Here is a 26,028-nt window from a genome sequence, read left to right as displayed (position 1 = left end):
TTTGGCCTTGACCCAAAATAATTTTGAAATATTTGAAAATGAACCAGTACTGTGAGTACCAAGTCAAGTATCTTTTTTCTCTTACTGTCTTCCAGGACCCAACAGTAGTGATTGGCTCAGGTTTAACAATGGAAGAAATGATTTTTGAAGTGGCTGATACACATCTGTTTTTCAATGACTTAGAAGTAAGTATGTAAAATTTTTTTCTGTGCTTCAGTGAGATGTTTGGTTCAATAACTTTAAGACCCTATGCCTGTTGAATGTGGAAGATAAATGTTTAGACAGAGCAAGATGGAGAGGCTAGGTAATACAGAGTCAGGCTGGAATGGCAAGCAGCCACATGCATATGTAGTCTTAGAGGAATATCATGGTTGAAGTTCTATAGTCTTGATTCTTTCCTCAGACCCTCAGTTTTATTGGCTCAGATTTTTTATTTTTGTCTGCATATTTGGAAGTGATATAGTATTAAGGGAAACGCCAACTCATCAGGGAAAATCCTGAAATGTAAACCAATATTCCAGTTTATTAATAAGTATTAAATAATATATATAATGGGCTTGATTAGTACTCTCAATTATATTTTGACCATTTTTCAATTATACCTTCTTAAATGATAATCCTTTAATGTGTCCAATCTGTAAATGATTGCTCTAACTCATTGTATTTTTTTTACACATTTATTATTCATATATAAGTTAAGCTTGATATACAGAATCATTTTATAGCTAGGTACCAGGAAAATCAGGAAACACTGAGAGCTTCATGGTAAAGTTTTTTTGGCTTTGATATTGAAGTTACCTTTGAGGTAAAAATAATATCGTAGAAGGATCACAGACCTGGAGTCTAAAGACCAGAATGTGAGTTTCAAGTTGGGAAACTTATATTCCCATCCGGGGCCACAGTTAAGCAGTTATCCTATAGAAGAAACTAATAGTTATCTGTCTAAGGTAAAGGGTTAGTGAGAAACAGGAGGGACAAGACTTTTCATTTTGTGTGTTTGAATTCTGAAATGTATACAATATGTATTACCTAGTTTTTAAAAAGTAGTGAAGATTTTGTAGTAAAATAAAATGACATTTCACAAACACAAAGTAATCCTACTTCTATTTAAATACAATCTAGTTCTATTCAACAGCCATTTCTCCAGCAAATTAAATTAAAAAATGACTCTAAGCCACGCATAGTGGTAGACACCTGTAATCCCAGCAGTTTGGGAGGCTGAAGCAGGAGGACTGCAAGCTCAAAGTCAGCCTCAGCAAAAGTGAGAATCTCTAAATAAAATACAAAAAAATAGGGCTACGGATGTGGCTCAGTGGTTGAGGGCCCCTGAGTTCCATTCCCGGTACCCCAGCATCCCAAATTAATATGACTCTAAACTCTACTGCTTTTATCTAAATTCCATAATGCTTTAATTTTTCCTCAACTTCATATGTTGATAAATTAGGACAGCATAGTTTTTATTCAGCAAACACTTATTGAAAACCTACTGTGTAACAATAATTATTGCCAAATTGTATTTGTAATGATTTTCTAGACATAGTCCTCACTCAGGACTGAAAGTTCTGTGAAGAATTTGACCTGAATGTGTTCCTGCCCCCCCAGGTCAGTGATTCTCAACTTTAGGGGGCATAAGAATCACCTGGGGAGCTTCTTAAAAATGGAGATTCTAAGACTTCACTCCCAGAAATTCTGATTCAAGTAGGTCTGGGATGGACTCAAGAATATGCATTTTTAAAAACTTCCCCAGAGGATTCTAACGTAGGTACCCTAGAGGTGTCAGGAGTACAACCAACAAAGTTAGGCAATGGGTGCTGTTTTATGTCAGTAGTAGCATACACTTGGTAGAAAGAGCCTTGGATTAAGAAGCAAAAGACCCAGGTTTTTTCCTTGTTTTTTTTTCTGCCACTCACTAGTTGTATGATCCTAAGAAGATCATTTTACTTCCCTTTTAGAATATGAGATTGGCTTAGGTGACCTCTTCTTAAACTTACATTTGAATTTGTAAATTTCAGTTTCATTCATTCTCACTTTTGGTACACATTCCACCAGCATCCGTTTCATCTACAATAATTAATTGCTTATATGCTATATAAGGTCACTGAACAAGACTAGTAGAATGCAAAGGGTATTTAAGATGTAAGTCCTTCCCCAAACATCCTGCTTTAACAGGATTTACAGTCTAGTGTAAGACATAAGCACACCTGATATTATAAGAGCTCATGCTTATCCTCATAAACTATTGAGATAAGAGCAGAAATTAAAGAAGGGTTAGTTAAGGAAGATGTCATGAAGACTGTGGGATGTATATCAGGCTATAAAGGAAGTTGTACAGCAAAGGGGGTGGTAAATGTGAGTGATCCTTCATACATAAGAGACCAGAGGTATTTCATTATCCTGCTATTGTAAATAGTCACTTTATAATGTCATGATGGTGATAGCACTTCTGCCCCACCCCCTAACTAAAATAGTGTTTTGTCTTTTAACAGGAATGTGACCAGGTGCATGTGGAAGATGTGGCTTCTGATGACAATGGCCAAGACTTGAGGTGATAAACAGTGATGTTTTGAACATCAGTACACCTGTTATGTACAAGATACTGTCTGGGTTCAGAGGAAAAGAAAGATGAAAAAGTTCACAATCTATTAGAGGAGGCAGAAACAAGCATAGTTAACTATGACATGCAGTTTGAGAGTGTGACAATAGAAAATGTGATGGAGAACAGAGAAGTAATTCTGATGGGTAATAGCAGGACTGGAACTGTGGCTCAGTGGTAGAGTACTCACCTGACACATGTGAGGCTCTGGGTTCGATCCTCAGCACCACATAAAAATAAATAAATAAAGGTATGTGTCCACCTATAAACCCCCCCAAAAATAGGGGTAGCAGTGATGGAATGAGGAAACAGCATTGAAGATATCTCTCTGCACAGATTTTCAGTCAGAAGAAAGTGTGCTTCCAGACTGTGTAGTTTTAGATGCAAATAAACATCAAAAATTTTTAATTTCTTCAAGGAAACTAATTGTAGGAGCCTGATGGTGTCAGGAATAACCTTATGGAAAGACATTTTTAGCCATTATACTACAGCAAAAACTAAACCAAGGAAGTCTCAGTGGCAAAATGCATGTTTAGTCTCCTCATTTCTCTCTCTGGATTACTGTTTTCTGGCCTAGTAGTCCTAGCTAAGAATTATCCAAAAATTTATCTCTTATATTTAAAGACTAGAAAAAAGACTATTGCATCTTTTTGTATTAATTTATCTTAATGTTTTATTCCTTGGGGCTGGGCTGAGGCTCAGTGGTAGAGCGCTCGCCTAGCTCGTGCGAGGCACTGGGGTTGGTCCTCAATACCACATAAAAATAAATGAATAAAATAAAGGTTAAAAAAAATGTTTTATCCCTCTTAAAATATTCTTTCCTGTGACTACCCTAAAATTAAGTATCCCATCTGTGAATTCTCAAATACATGGCAGAAGTAGAAATATCACCTTAGTAAGGACCTAATAAAGTGCTGAGAAGTTTGAAAGATTTCACTTTAAGGAACAGCATCAGTTGTGCATATCATGTATCGCACAGCCATGGAGGGCATCAATCTTACAAGACTTTTTTAGTCTTTTTAAGAAAAAGCATGGTTGTCAGTCAAGCACCTTATGATCCACTCTGAACCTCATTTTTTTCCTTTTGTACATGTGACTAACCAATAATCACCTATTTTATGTCTTGACAACTTTAATATATAAACTCACATTTAATATAGTGAACGCCATTTTGACTTTAGATTAAACCAAGTTATCGTGAATTCTGCCATTTTTTTCCTTAATTAATTTATTTTTTAAAGCTTAGAGCAGCTTCTTAATATTTTTTTTTTTAGTTGTAGTTGGTCACAATACCTTTATTTTATTTTTTAATGTGGTGCTGAGGATCAAACCCAGCGCCTCCCACGTGCTAGGCGAGCACTCTACCACTGAACCATAATCCCAGCCCTCTTAATTTATTTTTAGTTGTAGATGGACACAATACCTTTATTTAATTTATTTTTTTACATGGTGCTGAGGTTTGAACTCAGTGCCTCACACATGCTAGGCAAGCACTCAACCATTCAGCCCTAACCTCAGCCCTCTGCCAGTCATTTTTAAATCTTTACTGTGAAATACTAGTTCTTCCCAGTTTATATAACTATATTAATTGTCTGCTACATAATAATTTACCCCCCCCCCCAAATTAGTGGCTTAAAACAACTAGCCAGACATAGTGGTACACACCTTAATCCCAGTGATTTGCAAGGCCAAGAGAAAAGGACTACAAATTCAAGGCCAGACTCAGCAACTTAGCAAGATCCTGTCTTAAATAAAAAGGGCTGGGAATGTAGCTCAGTAGTAGAGCACCCCTGGTTTCAATCTCCAGTACCACAAAACAAAACAAAAATTAACTGTTTTTTGTCTTACAGTTTTCATATGTCAAGAGCTTAAAATCAGCTTAACTAGGTAGTTCTTAAGGTCTCTGGAAACTAGGTATTAGCTGGAGTTCCCTCATCTGAAGGCTTGGCTAGAGCTGAAGGGCCTGTGTTAAGTCTCTCAAATGTGGCCAATGACAGGAGGCCTTAGTTCTCACTGAATGTGCCTCTCTATGGGGAAGCTTAAGTATCCTCACATGACAGCTGGCTTCTTCCAGAACAAGTACTGCAAGAAAGAGCAAAGCCAGATGCAGTAGTGCATACCTGTAATCCCAGCAGCTCGAGAGGCTGAGGCAAGAGTATTGAGAGTCCAAAGCCAGCCTTAGCAACTTAACGAGGCCTTAAGCAGCTCAGCTAGGGATGTGGTTCAGTGGTAGAGCACCCCTGGGTTCAATCTGCAGTACAAAAAAAAAAAAAAAAAGCAAGAGAAGCCTAGTCTCTTGAATCCTGACACTGTCACTTTTACCACATTCTATTTGCATTCTAATTATAGCTGGTACCCAAGGGGAGCAGAATTAGAAGAAGGGAATATCAAAGAAATTGTGGACATATTTTAAACCAGCCAACAGATCACTGAAGAAAACCATCTGCCATTATCTTACCATTATTAGTATTTTGGGTTATTTCCTCCCATTTTTTTCCCCTTCCATTTTTTTTTTCCTTTTTACGTAGTTGTATCCATCATTTTTATATTTTGCTTTTTTTCACTCTGTAGTATTCTCTGGCATTAATGAAAAGGATGCCCCACCCCAAGCCAACCTCTAGGGAATGCTGGTGCTTGAATTCTCTTCCTTCCTCTCAGTACTTTTTTTTTTTTTTTTTTTTTTTTTTTTTTAGAGAGGGAGTGGGAATGGGGTGCTTGATATTTAACTCAGGATCTCATGCATGCTAAACATAAACTCTACCACTGAGTTGAACTAAGTTGTTGCTTTTTTTTCCTTCTCTTTAATTGAACCCAGAGTGCTCTACCACTAAGTCACATCCCTATCCCTTTATGTTTTGTTTGTTTTGAGACAGGGTTTCACTAAGTTGCTGAGGCTTGAACTTGCAATGCTCCTGCTTCAGCCTCCCAAGTCATTGGATTACAGGAATGTGCCACTATATCTAACAATGAGCTGTTATACCCCAGTTCTCAGACCTTTCTTTGATGGAAGTAGTAGAGGTGAGACAGAAGACTAATTAAAGATAGACTCTGACATACAAAGATTAGTGAGAAGATTCTTAAAACCATAAACTTTATTTATCAGATATTAGGAATAAGTGAGAGAATTCCAGGTAGCACTCAACCAAAAATCCCATGCAGTATAGATTTTGATTTTCATTATCCGCTCTCTTTGCAGCAACTATAGTTTCTCAACAGATGGCTTCAGTGGCTCAGGAGGCAGTGGTAGCCATGGTTCCTCTGTGGGTGTCCAGGGAGGTGTGGACTGGATGAGAAAACTGGCTTTCCGCTACCGAAAAGTGAGAGAAATTTATGATAAGCATAAAAGCAACGTGGGTGGTAAGTATGGCATACAATCAGTCTAATTCTGTTTCTTCCTGATTCCCTACTTTCCTTTCTAGGGATTCTTTAGATAACCCTGGCAACTGCTTATTAATTTATTCCACAGCAGTTTGTTATTTCGGTATTTTAAAAATGTGGATGTGGGCTGGGGTTGTGGCTCAGTGGTCTCGCGCTTGCCTCACACCTGCGAGACCCTGGGTTTGGTCCTCAGCACCACGTAAAAATATATGAATAAAATAAAGGTATTGTGTCCAAAAAGAAAAAAATGCGGATGTGATTAAAACCCTTTGGGGAAGAAGCTCTGCACTTCTAATGGACATTAGACTAAATAGTTAGAATAATAGAAAAAGCTCTGCATTTCTAATTTCTCTTGGCATAAATTTGGAAAGTTCTTTTTAGACAGATGACTTTTTGAAGGAAATGATTTACATAGATTATGGTTTTTTTAATTTTTATTTTATTTATTTATTTATTTTTTTAGAGAAAATTTTTTTTTGATATTTATTTCTTAGTTCTCGGCGGACACAACATCTTTGTTGGTATGTGGTGCTGGGGATCGAACCCGGGCCGCACGCATGCCAGGCGAGCGTGCTACCACCTGAGCCACATTCCCAGCCCCATAGATTATGTTTGATAACATGTTTTTGTTCTTGAGTCACAACCATTGTCAATATAGAAATAGGGTGCCAGATTTTGGAGGGCTAATTTCTGTAACCATCAGGACAAGTTAAGTAGAACTAGTTACTATGTTTGTAGTGGATGGAAAACTAGCTCTAGGATTATAGGTTAGCAATTTTAATGTGTTGTAATTTGAAAGACCTTAGAAATTATTTCTACCCGAAAAAAAAATTTCAAATGTCATTCCTAAAAATCTGTTATTTGGAATTAATTAATCATACTTTATTCAAATTAGAAAGGAAATTAGAAATCTAATCTAAATATCTCATTTGGCAGTTGAGAAATTAACATTCATCATAGAGGTAGTTGGAGGAGGAAACAGCATATCTGTGATCACATAGCAACTTAGTGGCCTGGCCAAATCACATCCCCTGACTTTTGGTCCAGTGTAGTTCATGCCATTCCTTTTTTAGTGAGGTACCCTTTTTGAGAAAATATTTAAAGCTGTGAACCATCCCCCACAAAAGTACACACATAAAAATGTTGCATGAAGTTTCAGGAATTACATAGACTGGAGGTATTATGTTAACTTTTCATCACTGTGACAAAACATCTGAGAAAATCAGCTTAAAAGAGGAAAGATTTTTTTGGCTCAGTTTCAGAGTTTCAATCCATAGTTGACTGGTTCCATTATTTCTGGGCTTGTGGTGAGGCAGTACATCATGGCAGAAGATGAACAAGATGAACCTTGGGACAGCCAGGAAGCAGAGACAGAGGAAGGGGCCAGGGACAAGACATAGCCCCCAAGGACACACCCCCCAAAACCCACTCCCTTCAACAAGGTACCACCTCCCAGTTTCCACCACCTCCCAATGCATCATTTATATATAAATCCATCCATGGATTAATCTATTGATGATGGTCAGAGCCATAGTGATCCAATAACTTCCCGACAGCCCCACTTTTTTTTTTTTTTTAATACCTGTGATTGAACCCAAGGACACTTAACCACTGAGCCACATTCTCATCCCTCATTTTATTTAGAGACAGGGTATCATTGAGTTGCTGAGGCTATCTTTGAACTTGTGATCCTCCTGATTCAGCCTCCCAAAATGCTGAGCTTACAGGCATGTGCCACTGTGCCTGGCACAGCCCTACTTCTAACAGTGCTGCACTGGGGACCAAGCCTTCAGCACATGAGCTTTTGGAGGACATTCCAAATTAAAGCCACAATAGGTATATTCTTCTAGTCAAGATCTTAGTACTATATTATTTTGCCTTACAGAATGGTAAAAGTAGAGACAGAGTTTAAAGTTCATTTTGGTTTATTCCTGTTAAACCCCTCTTAATTCTACATAAAAATTATGGGCTTCCAGATTTTAGAAATCTAGTTTCCTTTCTTCAGATTTCCCTTTTTATTATATCTTCTTATGATACAGCCAATACTTTATATTTTGGCAACTTCAAGTTTTTTTACTTTTCTTCTTCTTTATGCATTAGCCTTTGTTTTGTTGGATTTCATATGCAACTTAAGACTATGATCCATTCCTTGCCTCAGTTCCTAGACTTAGTTTCATAAGTGAAGTGATGCAACCTTTTATCAGAGTTCCCTGAAACTTCTTTAGAAAACAGAAATGTATGATTACAGGATAATTTAACAAAAGTGTCATATCATACCTTAGTAAAGTATGTGGTACTAGTTTTGTTGTTTGTTTTATCCAGAATGTTAAATGAGAGCATCATCTAATTCCAGGCTTGCATTGTGAAACCATCAATTTGAAAATAAATTATACTTCTAGTTCTCCTCACAAAATGTCTTCTGTTTTATGGAGTATTGTTAATAGAGCACAGTATTTTTTTTTTTAACTTTCACTACAAAAAATTCTGAGCCAGACTTGCTATTTAAATATTGTAACTCAGGTGTCTAATGACATGCTTCTGTTATATGAGTTCTGTTTTAACTATGTAGTCTTAGGCAGTGTTTTAGTTTCTTATCAATCAGTTATTTCAGAAATGAGTGAAGTACAGAAAAATGGTTATTCAACCTGAAGTCTTTTAACTATCATGTTCTGAGGCACATGGAATTGAAGTCACCATAGGGTTGTGGTGGTCGAAAGACTGCCTGAGACCATAAGCTCTTAAATTACTGTGTGATCTTTGCCCATCATGCTTTGATTTCTTTAGAAAGAGATTAGAAATGCTGAAAACTCTTCCAGCTATAATACTTATTTCTCCTTCTTTGGTTCCTTATATCCTGTTCTGAAACAGTGCTACTTAAGTGTAGTTTTTCATTCTGCATATTTATAGAGTTGGTGATGAAAGAAGGAGCTTGTATCAGAATCTAATTGTGCTGTTTCTACCAGCTGATCTTGTTATTGTGCTCCCTAGCAAAAATTTTGATGAAGAAAGTCAAAGTGGCATTTTGAATAGCACTACTCTAAAATTTCCCCAAGAAGAGAAATATTAGTTCAGGGCCTCACACTATTTCTTTTTTCTTTCTTCCTTTTTTTTTTAATTTTTAATTTATTTGACACAATACCATTATTTTATTTATTTTTATGTGGTGCTGAGGATCTAACCCAGTGCTTCATGTGTGCTAGGCAAGCACTCTGCAACTGAACCACAATCCCAGCCCCACCTCAAACTATTTTTAAATTGAATTTGTAAGTTGCTTTTTCAGTATCAGCAAATATATGATGTCAAATGATAAATTTGTCTACTTTTGTTTCCAAAGGCCTCCTCAGTCCCCAGAGAAAGGAAGCACTACAGAGATTAAGAGCAGAAATTGAAGTTTTAACTGATTCCTGGTTAGGAACTGCATTAAAGTCCTTACTTCTCATCCAGTCCAGGTATGGGAATGATTCTTTTAGGTCTCATCCTCTCAGAGAGATGATCTCTCCTATCTTAGTCCCATATAACCCATTTCCTAAAATAAGGATTAGAATAGGGGTGAGAAATATTTAAATGATTGAGGCAAGTACTTAGGTGGGCAGCAAGGTTATTTTATGATAACAGCACACTCTAGAATTTGTTGTTTAAGAGTTTAATTTTTATTTTTTATTTATTTGTTTTTTATGTGGTATCAAGAATTAAACCTGTGCTTCACCCTTGCTAAGCAAGCGCTCTACCTCTGAGCTACAACCCCAGCTCACACCCTAGAATTTTAAGAGAACATTTATATGTGAAATCCTTTTTCTTTTCTTTTTTTTATTTTTTTTAAAGAAAGAGAGAGAGAAAAAGAGATAATTTTAATATTTATTTTTTAGTTTTCGGCGGACACAACATCTTTGTTTGTATGTGGTGCTGAGGATCGAACCCGGGCCGCACACATGATAGGCGAGCACGCTACCACTTGAGCCACATCCCCAGCCCCCTTTTATTTTTTTTTTTTAATATTTTATTTCTTTTTAGTTGTAGTTGGACACGATATCTTTATTTTGTTTATTTATTTTTATGTGTTGCTGAGGACGAACCCAGGTCCTCACACGTGCTAGGTGAGTGCTCTACCGCTGAGCCACAATCCCAGCCCATAAATCCTTTTTCTTTTCCCTTGGTTTTTGCTTACAAACTAAAACTCACCTATAATCTCCACCCAGGAGATAAAAAAATCAAAGAATACAAGTAGGAGGCATATCACAGTTTCAGGAAATGTACCTAGGCCCACTCAAGAAGGAAAGATTCAAAAGAAAAAGAGTACATTAAGCATAAGGAGGAGTTATCAGCTTGAGACTTAAGACTAGGAAATAAATGCAGCCATATCTATACCTTCTCTCAAAGCAATAATTCCAAATCCACAACCAAATAAACAGTAAAACTGACACTGAGGGGTCGATATCCAGTGAAGGTAAAGTACTCATGGAATTAATATGTATTCTGGAATCTGAGTAGCTGTTGTGTGAAGAGCAAAGAGAATTTAAATCATCTCATTTATGGACTAAATTATATTTAGATTAAATAGAACACTGAGACCTCTGTTGTAATTTGTAATGTATAATATCAGTGACTAAGTAAGCTACAGCATGGTCAGCAGGGAAATAAGTCATGAATCAAGTTGCTGCTCTTTGTTTACTGAAAGACAAAATAAACAAACAGTATCTCTGCCCTTTGATCTAGAAAATAAAACCTGAGCTGAGCACAGAGGTGCATGCCTGTAATCCCAGCTACTCAGGAGGCTGAGGTAGGAGAATTACAAGTTCAAGGGCAACCTCAGCAACATAGGGGGACCCATTCTCTAAAAATAAAAAGGGGGATGGGGCTGTAGCTCATTGGTAGAGTGCCTGCCTCACATGTAGACACTGGGTTTGATCCTCAGCACCACATAAAAATAAATAAAGATATTGTGTCCAACTACAACAAACAAACAAACAAACAAATAAATAAATGGGCTAGGGTGTAGCTTAGTGGTAAAGCACTCCTGAATTTAGTCCCCACTACCAAAAGAAAAGAAAACTGAAGTTTTAAGAGTATTCACTAATAATACCTTACTTTGAGATTAGTTTTTGATAGTTAGATCATAAAAAGTTGGCCCATTTGAATTCTTGCTCCTAGGTTGGTTTAGTTTCACATTTTTCTTTTCCTTCTTGTTCCCTTCTAGAAAGAATTGTGTGAATGTTCTGATCACAACCACCCAGCTGGTTCCAGCCCTGGCCAAGGTTCTCCTATATGGACTAGGAGAAATATTTCCTATTGAAAACATCTATAGTGCTACCAAAATTGGTATGGTTTGCATTCTCTTTCTCATCACTGGCCTTAAAATAAAACTTTCTACTATTTGTATATTATTTACCAGTTCATCTATGAGACACTTCGTATATAATATCTCTACAACAGTTGTCTGACATTTCCAATGAGGTATCTGAGGCTTGGCAGTTATGTTGCTCACTCAAGAACTCACAGCTAATAATTCACATGAATATGCTTCTTTTTTTATCATATTTGAAAGAACATAATTTCTAGCCTTGAAATCTTTTTTTTTTTTTGCATCATTTCAAGTTTCTCTTTTTCACATAGAATATGTAGTATGATAGGAAAAGCACTGGATTAAAAATCAAGGACTAAATTGTATACTTAAGTATAGTGAAAATCCCTTGCACCCAGTACAACAACTGTTACCAAAAAAAAAACAGAAAATAGTAAGTGTTGAAAAGAATGTGAAAAAGGAAAAATTGAAAATGTGGTGCACTGTTGGTGAGATTGTAAAATTATGCAACTGCTATGGAAAACAGTATGATGGTTCCTCAAAAAACTTTAAAATAGGAATACTATATGATCCAGCATATACCTACTTCTGGGTAAATATGCAGAAGAATTGGGGCTCAGATTCTTGAGTTGTATCCAAATATCCAGAAGTAGGGTCTCAAGGAGATATTTACATACCCATTTTTTTTTAAGAGAGAGAGAGAGAGTTTTTTAATATTTATTTTTTAGTTTTAGGTGGACACAACATCTTTATTTTTATGTGGTGCTGAGGATCGAACCCAGTGCCCCACGCATGCCAGGCGAGCGCGTTACTGCTTGAGCCATATCCCCAGCCCTACATACCCATTTTTATAACAGGAGTATTTATAATAGCCAAGAAAAAGCAGCAAACCAGGTGTCCCATCAGTGGATGAATAGATAAGCAAAATGTGTTGTCACTGTCATAATTGAACTATTACTCAGCCTAAAAGTAAAAGGAATTCTGTCACACACTGCAACATAGATAAACCTTGCTAAGTAAAATAAGACAGTCACAAAAAGAAAATATTGATTCCATTTATATGTGATACCTAGAGTAGTAAAACTCTTAGAAACAAAGTAGAACATTGGTACTAGGGATTGGAAGGAAATAGGGAGTTGTTGTCTAATGGGTTAGAATTTTAGTTTTGCATGATGGAAACTTCTGGAGGTCTGTTGCACAACAATATGCACCAACACTACATTTAAAAAATGCTGAGTGGAGGATTTTATGTGTTTTTGTACCACAATCTAAAAAAATTTTAAAGATTAAATTAGTAAATTTTATGGTGTTTTTGTTTTTTGGCAATACTGAGGATTGAACCCAGGGAGAAATTTTAGGTTATACTTTTTTTTTTTAAGAGATGGGTTCTCCAGCTGGCATTATGGCTCAGTGATAGAGTGCTTGCCTAGCACATGTGAGGCACTGGGTTCAATCCTCAGCACCACATAAAGATAAATAAATAAAGATATTGTGTCCATCTACAGCTAAAAAAAAAAAGAGAGAGAGAGAGAGAGATGGGTTCTCACTGTGTTGCACATATTTACCACAGTTTTTTAAAAAGGAAGGACTAGGATTTTTTTTTTAATATTTATTTTTTAGTTTTCGGCAGACACAACATCTTTGTTTGTATGTGGTGCTGAGGATCGAACCTGGGCCGCACGCATGCCAGGCGAGCGTGCTACCGCTTGAGCCACATCCCTAGCCCGAAGGACTAGGATTTAAGTCTAGTTCCCCCAGTTACTAGCTTTTACTATAGGCAAATCGTCTTTTTTCTTGATATAGTCAGTTTTCTCGCATAAAATGAGAATATCATATTTCATACATTTGATTCAAGTGGGTTATGAACTCCCATTTTTACCCCGTATACAGATTGCAGAATCACATCGGTTACACATCCACTTTTTTACATACTGCCATACTAGTGTCTGTTGTGTTCTGTTGCCTTTCCTATCCTCTACTATCCCCCCTCCCCTCTAGGATCATATTTTAAATAGGACTAGGGAAAGCCTCTGTCTACTGGTAGATATCTTTTGAACAAAGACCTAAACAAGATGAGAGAGTGAGCCTTTAGCAGTTTTCCAGAGAACAGCCAACCAAGAAGAGGAAATGAAAAGTGGAAAGGTTGGAGGCATTTTCAAAGAAGTGCAAGGGAGAAAAGAATAGTAAGAAATAGGTCAGAGAAGTTGGAGGGTGGGGGGAGTTCTGTAGGGCCTTATTAAATGAAATACTGTTATAAGAGGCTGGGGTTGTAGCTCAGTGGGAGAGCGCTTGCATCACACGTGTGAGGCCCTGGGTTTGATCCTCAGCACCACAGAAAAATTAGTAAATAAAAATATTGTTTCTATCTATCTAAAAAAAAAGTATTTAAAAAAAAAGAAATGTTGTTGTAAGGTTTTTTTAAATATTTATTTTATAGTTGAGCACAATATGTTTATTTTTATTTTTATGTGGTGCTGAGGATTGAACCAGGGCCTCGCATGTGCTAGGCGAGCGCTCTACCACTGAGCCACAACCCCAGCCCCTGTTGTAAGGTTTTGAGAAGAGTGACATGATTGGACTTGAACTTTCAACAGATTAGTCTTGGCTGATGTGTGGGGTCTTGAGGCAGACAAGTTAGGAGACAAGTTAGGAGGTTACTAGAGTAATTCAACCTATGATCATGACTGGCTTGGACCATGTTATGGTAATGGAGGCTGAGAAAGAATAAATTAAATTCCAGGTAGATTAAAATTTAACATGAGCTCACACCTGTAATCCCAGTCACTCGGGAGACTGAGGCAGGAGGATCCCAAGTTCAAAGCCAACCTCAGGAATTTAGGAATTTGAGGCCCCAAACAACTTAGTGAGAACCTGTATCAAAATTGAAAAACAAAAAAGGGTTAGGGATGTGGCTCAGCGGTTAAGTGCCTCTGGGCTCAATCTCTAATGCCAAAAAATTTAGCATGAAAAGCAAAACTTTTTAATTTTTCAGAAGGAAATATAGAAGAGTATCTTTAATGTCTTTTACAAAAGTCAAGAGGCATAAAAAGAAAAAAAAAGAACAGTTTGATTCCATGAAGCTTTTAATTTTTTATACATTGAGAGTCACAGACTGAGAGAGAAGATATTTGTAAAACATTTATTGACAGTTTGCACACAGAATCCATAAAGAACTCCTGCAAATCCATAAAAAGCATCTTGAGATGTGCATGACCTTATGACTATGCAGTTTCACATATATAACTGCTTTCACACTGCAAGCAGAGTTGAATAGGTGTAACAGAGACATATGACCCACAAAGCTTGAAATATCTATCCTGACTCTTTGCAAAAAAAGTTTTCTAACCCTTACACTTGCATAATCTCACATGCATAATAAGACATGTGCAAGGATTATTTATAATAGAAAGTAATTAATTTTGAACCTGTCCATGAACAGAAAATAGGTAAATGGAAATATTCAAACAATAAAATACTATTTTGTAGTTAAAAGTAAATGAACTAAGAGCCTGTAATCCCAGCTGCTCAAGACATTGAGATGGAGGATTGAGAGTTCAAAGCCAGCCTTAACAAAAGCAAGGTGCTAAGCAATTCAGTGAGACCCTGTCTCTAAGTAAAGTACAAAATAGGGCTGGTTATGTGGCTCAGTGGTAGAGTGCCCCTGAGTTCAATCCCCAGTACCCAAAAAACAAAAAAGTAAATGTACAAGGGTTGGAGATGTAGCTCAGTGGTAGACCCCTGGCCTAGCACAAGTGAGGCTCTAGATTCAGTACCCAGAGTTTAGTGAATAAACTAAATTATAATTTCAATAACACCTGTGAAGTGTGGAAGGAGTAGGGTGAAAATGTGTTGAACACAAAAAAACACATTGCAGTTAACATAGAATATGTTTAATATTTATATGAAGGTTTTAAAATGTCTGCACTTTTAGGGGTACATAGTAAATTCCAAGTAAATCTGTAATATCTTATTGTTCTAATCTAAAGCAGTAGTGAAATGTTAAGAGCTTTTTGTTTGTTTTTGTTTTTGATACTGGAGATTGAATCCAGGGGCATTTTACCATTTAGCTTTATCCCAGTCCTTTTTGAAACAGAATCTCACTGAGTTGCTGAGGCTGACCTGGAATGTGTGGTCCTCCTGCCTCAGCCTCCTGAGTCACTGGAATTATAGGCTTGCACCACCATGCCTGGCTTTTGTTTTTTAGTACTGGAGATTGAACCCAAGGGCACTTTACCACCAGTCCTTTTTATTTTTTTGAGACAGGGTCTTGCTGAGTTACTGAAGGTCTCGCTAAGATCTGAAGCTGGCCTAAACTTGCGATCCTCCTGTCTCATCCTCCCAACTCACTAGGATTACAGGTGTTGTTGAAGTGTTGAGATTTGACAAAACTGAGTTATTAGTAGGTAGCTTAGTTAGTTACTACCTACTACTTTGTTTTTGATATGGTTGTTTATTCTCCATACTTTTTCATGTGGTTGAATATTCTGTTTACAAGGGACTGGGTAGAGGGGAAATGGACCTGAAAGCTCCCTTCAGATACAGCCACTGTTGCTGCTACTTGACTGTGCACTTCATAAGAACCCAGAGCACTCATTATGAGCTTCCCACACCTGAGAGGTAGATTTTCTGTGGTCCTCATTATACCGAGTACTGGTACCCCCAGGCTCATCAAACTACTGGAAATGATTTTATTCTCTTACAGTAATTGTGCTTGTTTGGTGAATTTCCTCAGTCTCAGTTCACTCACAGCTAACCTGCAGAGCTGCAGTGGGATCTGATGCCATGGGGACTGCAGTGAGAGTTTTGAGGCTTCCTCCACAGTGAAATGGGAGCAAGGAGATATTTTTCAGTTCCTCTGAAATAATTTGAAAATTATGATTTTCATTCTGTGATCTTAGACACCATAGAGAATTCTCGGAATCATTTCTGGAAATATCAGTGATTTTGATAGAGAAAACCCAGGAACTAATATTCTCCAAAGGTTTGGTTGATCTTGCAGTTCACCACGTTCAGTTGCTAGACTTTTGTTAAACTGACTAGCCTCTTTCCTCCTGGACAGAAAAGCCCAGGATTGTTCTGAGAATGTAATACAAGTATTTTACCAACTTCATTGGAGTCCTTTTTTTTTTTTTTTTTTTTAATGTGTGTAGCTTGCTTATTTGAACTAATAACTCTCTTAGTCTCTTAGTCCTTTTAGAGGGGACATTCATTTACACACATTTCATCCTTAATCAGTGCATTCCATGACAGTGAGAATGTCTTTGGGTCCTCAACCTTAAATATGAGGTTCATTTTGCTAGGTCTTGGAAGAAAGTCTGAAATCAGACTCAAGTCTTTTCTATAGACAGATCACATTAGACTGTGGGTTTGGAGACTTGGCTTAATCTTTAAAGGTGTAATGGCTCTCTTCAGCACCTTGAATGTAATAAGTATTCATTATTAGTTCAATTATTTAATGTTTCAACTAAATCAGGGTTCAATACATGGACTACAGCCCTACACTCAATTATGTTTGAGATTAATATGCATTTTCTCAGCAAACAACATTTGAATGCTTCCTCAGAATGTAAGGTAAGACTGTGCTATTATGAAATATTAGCACTGAAAGCACCTGAGTGCTCTAAAACAAGCCTTGTGTTATAAAGACTGAAACCCAGAGTGGATTAGAGTCTGGTTCAGGAGACCATCCATCTATTTTTAGGTGCCACATTGGCTTGTATATGCTCAGATGATCAAGCAGGACTTCTAAGTATAGAGATATATAGTCTTTCTAGGTCAGCCTTTGTTATGTATTACAATCATTTTCCAGCAGATAACAGTCAGATATCTTGAGGAGGCAGCACCTTTATCTTTTCACAGGAACCCTGGTGCAAAGTACTTTTGCATCTGGCAAGAACAAAAAATGAGATTAATGGAGCAGGATGAAGAAGGAAGCAAAGTTAGGACCTTACTTAACTGAAGCAGGCAGAAGCAGGGAAATAAAATACAATAGATGCTAAAGAGGGCTGGGGTTGTGGCTCAGCAGTACAATGCTCACCTAGCATGTGCAAGGCTCTGGATTTGATCCTCAGCATCACATAAAAATAAATGAAAACAAAGGTATTGTGTTCAACTACAACTAAAAATAAATGAATATTTTTTTTAAAAAAGGCTAAAGAAAGAATAAGAAGGAAGGGGCTGGGGATTTAGCTTAGTTGGTAAGGAGTTTGCCTCACATGCAAATGGCCATGGATTCAATCCCTAGCACCACAAAAACAAAACAAAACAAACAAAGAGCAAGAAGGGATTTGATTTCCTTTTATTTACACCCAGAAAGTATCTTTCTCACAATGTCATCGTGTGCAGGTTTTAGGTGTCAGGTTCCAGATGAAATTTGCATTTTTTAAAAATATTGTTAGGCTGTTTATTCTTTCACGAAATACAAGTATTCATTTTTGCATTCACCACAGAGCCAACAAACATTTCTTGTGTAGTGTGTGCCAGAGACTGGGCCCTGTGCAGAAGCATGTTCTGATCGCCAAGTGTTCTGTTGCACTGGATGTGAGATGACCCACAGATCCTGCCATTCTGTGGGCATGTAAGGTGTGTCCTATCTTCTAGCCAGCTGCAGGAAATAGGGCTTGAGAAGGTGTCCACAATGTCACTTGGTGTGAAATTTGCATTTTGATACACTGCAGTTTTCCTTAGAATTGTCTGCAGTAGGGCTGGAGTTGTGGCTCAGTGTTAGAGCATTTGTCTGGCATGTGTGAGACACTGGGTTCCATCCTCACCACCACATAAAATAATGATATTGTGTCCACCTACAACTAAAAAAAAAGACATTAAAAAAAAAAGAACTGTCTGCAGTAGATTTCTGTCACTTATTTCCCAAGATCAGTTTTAGTGATGCAATATCTCAGTTGCAGCCAAAAAGTATAGTAAGTGAGGAAATTCCAGATGTAGCAAATGCAGTTGCCATATTACTTGGTCACTTTTTTCTGTTTTACTCTCACTCTCCTCCCATAAGACCTATGACCAAGACCATTTCTGAAAATGAAGAATTGGAAGGAAATGACTTTCTTTATCTGTAATTTATTTCTAAATAAATCAGGACCTTATGGTTTCACTTTTATTTATTATCAGAATCATTCAAAATTAAATTACCATGTAATCCAAGCAGCAGAGGAGGCTGAGATAGGAGGATCACAAGTTTGAGGCCAGCCTCAGCAATTTAGCAAGACCCTGTCTCAAAATTTAAAAAAAAAAAAATTATTCGTTGTGGCATAATAATGGCAATTGGGTTTCAAATCCCAATTCTAGCTACTACCTTGTTTGTAATCTGGAACAAGTCACCAAACCTATAAAGTCCCATGATTATCTGAAAAGTAAGGAATGGTATCTCACTAGATTATTTTGAGAATTAAGTGAAGAAATAATAGAAAGGTATTTTGTATAAAATACAGGAGATATATGAAGTGTACTCAGGAAGAAAGCTGATTCAGAGCAGTCACACAGCCTAGGCCCATCTCTTCCCATTTTTAGAAAATCCTTTACATTAAGATCTTAGGAACTTCACCGTCAATGTAAAGCCTAAAATAAGTTGTTGTTGTTGTTGTTGTAATGACACAGTTTCTCAGTCTTTGGACAGAGGGGCCTACTGGATCTCTGGCTTCCACCCCTAACTCCCACCAAACAAACTATAGTGCCACTTAGTCTGTTAAGCGCTGACAGGTGAATGTAGCAGCAAACCCTGGTACTGAAAAGAAGATAGGAGAAAAATGTCCTAATAGGAAATTTCCATTTTTCATTCAGGTAAGGAGAGTTGCTTTGAGAGAATTGTGTCAAGATTTGGAAAGAAAGTCACATATGTAGTGATTGGGGATGGACGAGATGAAGAAATTGCCGCCAAACAGGTAACTGATTTTTTAAAAAAGGTCTGGTTGTGTATGGAGCAATTAGGAAAATGGTAAAAACTACAAAATTGGGGCTGGGGTTGTGTCTCATTGGTAGAGCACTTGCCTGGCACATGTGAGGCACTGGGTTCAATCCTCAGCACCACAGGAAATAAATAAATAAAGATATTTTGTTCACCTACAACCAAAAAATGTTTTTTAAAGAAACTACAATATCTTAGCAATCTATTTTGTATTAGCCGATCATCAGCTGGCAGTCTGGAAAGTTTGCTGGGGCCCCTTCGGCTGTGGCTCTCAACATCTTCTCTTCCTCTCCCATCTTCTTCTAAAGAAAGAGAAAGACGATAGTTTTTTTTCCTTAAATGGAGTTTTCCCTCTAAATTGGTAAATCCTCTACCCCCTCCTCCCTGCCAACTCAAAAATCTTAAAAGCTTCCAGACCTGTTACAGGTATTTCCCATCATTAAACCTGAGATATGGGCCCCATCTTTTGTCTTCATCTAAGAAGGCAACACCTTCTCAAGAGCATCAGACTTAATTGCAAGAAGGCAAATCATTCTGACTTTTTCGGGCTTCAGAATTTCAGAAAACAAACAAACAACAAAAACAGCTCAATCAGTTTGGAGTTGTTTTTGTAGAGAAAGTCCTTCCTGCTTTTAAGCCCCAGAAAGTTTGTTCTAATGGTAACCCCATCGCTGTACAGGTCCCAACTCATGTCATCCCTTCTCTTTTCCTTTGTTTCTTGTTTTTGTTTTTCCCGTACTGGGGATTGAACCAAGTGGTGCTCTGCCACTGAGCTACATCCTCATCCTTTTGTATTTTTAATTTTGAGACAGAGTCTCACTAAGTCACCTAGGCTGGTCTTAAATTGTGATCCTCCTGCCTTGGTTTCTTAAGTCATTAGGATTACAAGCTTATGCCACCTGCTTCATTATGTTTTCATTTACTACTTTTCTTTTTCACATATATAGTCACTGAAGCTTTGATTCTAAAGTACTTCTTGTTACCCTCTTTGCAGAAGGCAATACTGAATGAAAGTGTCAGTACTTCTCAGTCTGTAGAACAAAGTTGGGGAGAAAAAAGAGTCATTAGCAGAGCCAACATCTCTAAGCTCACGTCTGTAATCATCTACCATAAAATGTACCCATTAGGAGCTAGGGATGTAGCTCAGTGTTAGAGTGCTTGCCCAGCACTCACGAGGCCCTGAGTTCATCACCAGCACCACAAAAATGAATAAAATAAGGGCTAGGGTTGTGGTTCAAGTGGTAGACACATGTGAGACACTGGATTCTATCCTCAGCACCACATAAAAATAAAATAAAGATATTGTATCCATATAAAACAAAAAAATAAGTATTTTTTTTAAAGAATGAAATAAAATTAGATATACCTGCTGAAAAATGCCTTAGTGCTTTATCCAATTCAGCCTCCTCCTTGTGAAGGATCTTTACCACAGCCTCTCTGACAGAGAACTCCGGCCCTGCGTGAATAAGTACCCAAGAGTGAAGTTAGGGTGTTCCTCCTTCCATTTGACAAAAATTTCTCTCTTAAGTTTCACACACTGGTCCTAGCCTGGCATTCCTGAGTGTAGCATAACAAGTCTGCTTCCTTTTCTGTATGCTGTAGCATTTTTTTATTTTGTTTTGGTTTGGTTTGGTTTGGTTTTTTTGGTACTAGGGATTGAACTCAGGGACACTCAACCACTGAGCCACATCCCCAGCCCTATTTTGTATTTTTATTTAGAGACAGGGACTCAGTGAGTTGCATAGTGCCTCGCTTTTGCTGAGGCTGGCTTTGAACTCCCTATCCTCCTGCCTCTGCCTCCCAAGCCACTGGGATTACATGCACCGGCTACTATAGCCTTTTAAATACCACACATGAGCCACTGACCTGAAAAAAACTGCCATGTCAAAAGAACTGTGTTCTAGGACCTCAGTGTTCTGAGGAACATGGAACCCATTTGAATAAGACGATCAGTAAAAATAATTGCCTTCAACTTCATGGTTCATGGTTTCCAGTACTCGGGTGTATCTAAGTCCTCCTTTGAGTTTTTGACTTCTAGAACAGCACACAATATTCTTGACATGATTCTGACTACGTGATATGGGACTGTTATTTCCTGGATCTATAGATTCTGCTTCTTGGACATGGACAATATTTGGGCCCTATAGATCTAAAATTTGTAGAAAATTGTCTTGATAATGTAGTCTTATATTAATTCTAATTTATCTGGGTTATTTTATATGATCCTGAAGACCTCATATAATAGTTGGAGCATGAAAACACAGTTACTACTCAAGCCTGATAAAAATTCCTCCCATGTGTAAAATATCCTATAATGTACAGGGTCCTTGTACACATGACTTAATTCACCCTTATGGCAGCCCTATGAGATGGGTCAGGGTAATTAGTTACCAAGCACCTCAGAGAAAGGGCTGTGGAGAAAGGTGTATGGGTAAGTAGAAGCTCCCTAAAGAAGTTGAGTTAACCAGTTGTCCTCTCTCTCTTCCAGCACAATATGCCTTTCTGGAGGATCACAAATCATGGAGACCTAGTGTCCCTTCACCAGGCTTTGGAGCTTGATTTTCTCTAAGAACTGAAATGAGGAGTCTTCCTCATGAGCTCCTTTTTCATTCCTGAAGGGAGCCAGAGGCCAGAACCAACTGGGAACTTCCTTCCCATCCTTCTCTCCCTCCCTCTTTCTCTTTTTCTCTCTCCATGGAATGCTGGCGAGAACACAATCAGAACCAACAACTGCAATTTTTGCTACGAGTGAGCTGCAGCTCTGTGTTTATCCTTGTACAGATACAGGGGACAGTTGGATAAGAGCACAGTGGACTGACTACTGCAGCTACAGTACTTACATTTCTTCTATTTTGTTTCAAAGAATGGGGGAAAAAAAGGAAATTTGGGGGGCAGAGTTGTACTCTTAGTCCATGACCAGACAGAGAACTGCTCTTGTGATAGGATAAATGCAGCAGAGTTTTTTAAGAACATCTCTTGCAGTCTTTAGGACCTTCTTAGCTGTAGAACTTCTTTCCAGTGAATGTGTATGTTATTTTTATAGGTAAGGGTCTGGTCTCTGAAGCAGGATTCCCCCTCCCCCTTTTCTTTTTCTAGCAAGAAAGGGACATGTAATTTTTTCATGAAAACAGTAATTGAAATATCAAAAATACCTCTCTGTGTCGACACCACCTCCTTGGCTGCTCCAGTGGTCTGTTCTCCAGGATGGTTTCTTTCCATCTGTGGAGCACTGGACTTTGGCATTTCCCATCCTGCAAGCCTCAACCCCCTTGCCAGTCTCTCTTCCTTTTTAACCATGTGGCACTACCCTGGAATCTCTTTCCCTTAGGGAATAAATCCTAAGCCTTCAACTTAATTCAAAGGCTATATCCCAAGAAGCTTAGCCTCCAGACTGGAGAGAAAGGACTCAGGCTTATTGGAATTTTGGCTCTTGAGACAGGAAGATTCCACCTATTCCTTCTGCAGAGAAGCACCTTTTCCCACAGATGCTCAGCCTGCAGCCTCTTCTGTGTTAGTCAACAGATGCTGGGCTCTGACCCCTTCCTGCCTTCTGCACTTCACATCCACCTCAGTGCATCTCCAGCCAGTCCCTGCCCACTGGATTCAATTCAAATCAAGTCTAAGAACAGGCTTATAACTACTTCTTGAAGGAAGCTCTTCAGCCACATGCAGGGTGTCCCAGGCATATATGTACCCAGATCTCTGCCGGGAACTAGAGATCATATTTCTGTAATCAAACCCAGTTTCCCATGGAATGCCCTATTTCTCAAATCCCATTCTAAAATGGGAAGCCAAGAGATCAGAAAGACTTTCCTGATTTAAATGAGGGTGCTGGCCCAAAGACTGGGCCAAATGCAGGAGCATTTCTCAGCCTGCCTCTTGGGAATTGTGAGGATCCAGGCCCTAGTCCCAGCCTTCTAGCCCATCCATGTTTATTGGATGCCCCATCCCTCCAGGACCAACTTGGGTACCTATTCAGATGTGAGAAACTTCTGCTAGAACTGAAAGAGGTGGTTATATAAGCACCTCAAAGAAGCAGCCTTGGTCCTCTGGAGGAGTTTCTTGACCAACCCCAACTGTAATTGCTTATCCCCAGAGATGCTCTGCACCCATTTCTAGAGATACAGTAGCACAAAGAGTGCCAGGTCACCCAGAGAGCAACAGCAAGGCTGGCACACACATTTCTTCAGAACTGATGGACAATGCTTCATAAATCAGAGTTTAGAAAGGAAGTTTTGAGAAAGGAGCTGAAGTCTATTCTGTCACTTGGCCACCTTGGGCTTGTTTCCAGATTGGTGTGGAAGGAGGGAGATGGAGTCTGAGGCAGACCTTCTGGGTCTGTGTGTTCAGCACAGCTGGCCACCTGCTGCTCTGCCTTGCTTGATGGTCCATCTCAGAAAATTCTAGAGTGGGTTTTACTTTAATGCCTCAGACCCTCCCCACATTGCCAGTTTAGCTCTTGGTTTCTTCCCCTGGAGAAAGACCACCTGCTGTGCTGTGCTGTGCTGTGCTGTGCTTTGCTTCAGGATTATGAGGCTGCACAATGGCACCCACTCACATACAGGTAACACACAAATGTTTCTTTTTCCCACCTGTGGCAGGCTATTTATTTTAGAATATGACTTGGACTCTTTTTTTTAATGAACTTTTTCCTCTTGGTCTGACTGCCCCTGCTTAGCTCTTTCCAAAAGGAACTTGAGTGTGACCAAGAGGTGAGAGGAGCCTCTAGACTTTTCTGGTGGCTTCTACCCTCATTCAGTGAGCAGACATAAAGCAGGAACTTATCTATTTCCACAGAGAAATTGTCCAAGGAACATTGCCCTTCTTACCGTCTTCTCTTCCTTGGCACAAAGCCCTGGAAAGGAAAATAAGTGGGTAATATCAAGAGCTCAGTTGGAAGCTGAGGCCAAAGGAGGCTGAGTCCTTTCATCAAGGGGAAGCCCTCTTCACTGGAAAAAGTGCACATAAAATTAGCCAGATGAGGAGTCCTCCCCCAGCCAGGCACTGTGGCTCTGTAAAGTGGTCTGGACATCTTACGGTGAGGACTGTTAATTAATGACTCTGGAGGTGTTGGTGTGCCCCGGGATAAGAGGTGGCTTGACTTTCGAATGTAAAACTGATCGTGCCTTAGCGTCACCCTGTCCATTGCCCCTGGAGCAGCTGGTAGTGTCCAGAAGAATGGACACCTGCTGCAGATTTTAGATGCCTATTTGGGCTTTTGTTTGATTTGGGGTGTGCCTGTCTTCTGCTCCATAAGTTGGGGGACAAAGCTAATGTCCCAAGAGACTCTTGCCACAGCTTGTTCGCAGTTTATACAAACTCCACAGCTCCAAGTAGATCTGGTTAGCAGACTCGAGCTGCAGCACATGGAGCTTCTAGATGCTCGCTACCTTGAATGGTGTCAGTGCCACTGACTGACAGAGGAGTACAGGGCAGAGCCTGACCCCCTCTTCTTGGGAGAGCCATGCCTAGGCCAGCAAGAGGTGACCTTGGGGCCTGCCTCTCCTTACTCCTCTGCAAGGAATAATTAGGGCCCCTCCTTCAGCAAGCGTTTATTTCTTACCACTAAATTGGTTTCCTTTTTCAGCTGAAAGTTAGAACTCCCCAGGTATATATACACTATAGAAGCCAAATCTCAGAATTCTGAGATTGTAGAACATCTTAACCACAAGAGGGAAAATTGAGTTGTATCCCAACCCTGAAAACGGGCCGTCTGTCCCTTCCTCTGCTCTGAGTCAGCTCTAGCAAGCAAGGCTCCGTGGCTGCTTCCTAATGCACTGACAGGAGCCATCCCATTTAGGACGACCTCTACTCCAAACATGACTTTCTGGACTTCAGATGCCTCTTTTAACTGGAAAGGCATTGATTGGATTGGATGTATTTATGTGACTGCGGGCATTCGTGGCTGTAGAATCCTTGATCATAATGTTATATGTAATGGGAACTATCTTATAAACTTGAAAAAAATAAAGTTTTTATTTTCTATACAGTTTTCTCCTGTGTCTTTTCTAAATAGGATCGGCTCAGTTGGTCAGCCATGCGGCTCCTCATCAGGACTTCATAAGTATTCTGAAGAGGTCATTAGAAAGATGTCACCTTTTCAATAAGTGGGTCACTAATTTCACCAAGAAAGTAAGACTAACCACTTGGTATAAATAAGCATACATGGGGAAAGTAAAATAAATATTTTTAAGTAATTTGCAAGGGAGCATTTATTTCTGAAATGTTTCTAAATGGCATTGCTTTTTAAGGTTTAGAACTGGAATGATAAGAAATTTCATTTGCTGTCAAATGTGCTGAACTTTAATTATTAATGAGAAAAATCAATACTTGCTGTGTTGAGCTTAACAAAAGCAATAAAACTGACAAACTGATATCATCCTCCTGTGATTTGGCCTGATTTCATGTCACATCAGCTACTTTTTGTATTTCATTTCTTCAGATTCAAAAAGGCTTTTTGCCTTTTATTCAATGAAGGAAATTAGGTTCTATTTCCAAGTACCATACATGTCAGACTATAAATTGTGTTTTTCCCCAAAATCAATTTGCCCAGAAAATAGGAAGCTGCCTTTATTCTATTTATTAAATATGTTCATTATTAAATGCCAATTTTGAACCGTTTAAAAGAATGGTTGAAGAAATCCTGATAGTTGCTTACATCCCTTTTCAGTTGTAAGTGTACATTGGAGTGCTGGTCGATTTCTAAGCCCATAGAGTAAATGAATATCTCCATCTCACCCTAATATAATTAATAAAGCATGCACATTTCTCTTACAAGTGTTTAATGGCAGGTAAAAATCAGCAATTCAGGAGGGTTTTTTTAATTTTTTTTTTTTTTTGGAG

General features: G+C 38.6%; 1 protein-coding gene across 3 annotated transcripts in view; it reads left to right on the top strand.

Annotated features, from left to right (window-relative positions):
* Positions 1-25,170, top strand: part of Eya3 (EYA transcriptional coactivator and phosphatase 3) — a 101,490-nt gene extending 76,320 nt beyond the window's left edge. For all 3 annotated transcript variants that reach the window (XM_026391642.2, XM_026391640.2, XM_026391641.2), the window contains 7 exons: positions 96-185; positions 2,487-2,545; positions 5,790-5,950; positions 9,306-9,420; positions 11,166-11,287; positions 19,062-19,162; positions 21,674-25,170. In XM_026391642.2, coding sequence (XP_026247427.1) covers positions 96-185; positions 2,487-2,545; positions 5,790-5,950; positions 9,306-9,420; positions 11,166-11,287; positions 19,062-19,162; positions 21,674-21,754 — 729 coding nt within the window. In that variant the 3' untranslated portion in view covers positions 21,755-25,170. The remainder of the gene's footprint in view (positions 1-95; positions 186-2,486; positions 2,546-5,789; positions 5,951-9,305; positions 9,421-11,165; positions 11,288-19,061; positions 19,163-21,673) is intronic.
* Positions 25,171-26,028: the final 858 nt, after the last annotated feature.

The sequence above is a fragment of the Urocitellus parryii genome, chromosome 11 (genome assembly GCF_045843805.1).
Source record: "Urocitellus parryii isolate mUroPar1 chromosome 11, mUroPar1.hap1, whole genome shotgun sequence".
NCBI classification, from domain to species: Eukaryota; Metazoa; Chordata; class Mammalia; order Rodentia; family Sciuridae; genus Urocitellus; species Urocitellus parryii.
The sequence above is the reverse complement of the archived record's forward strand: the minus strand, read 5'-3'. Positions and strand labels throughout refer to the sequence as shown.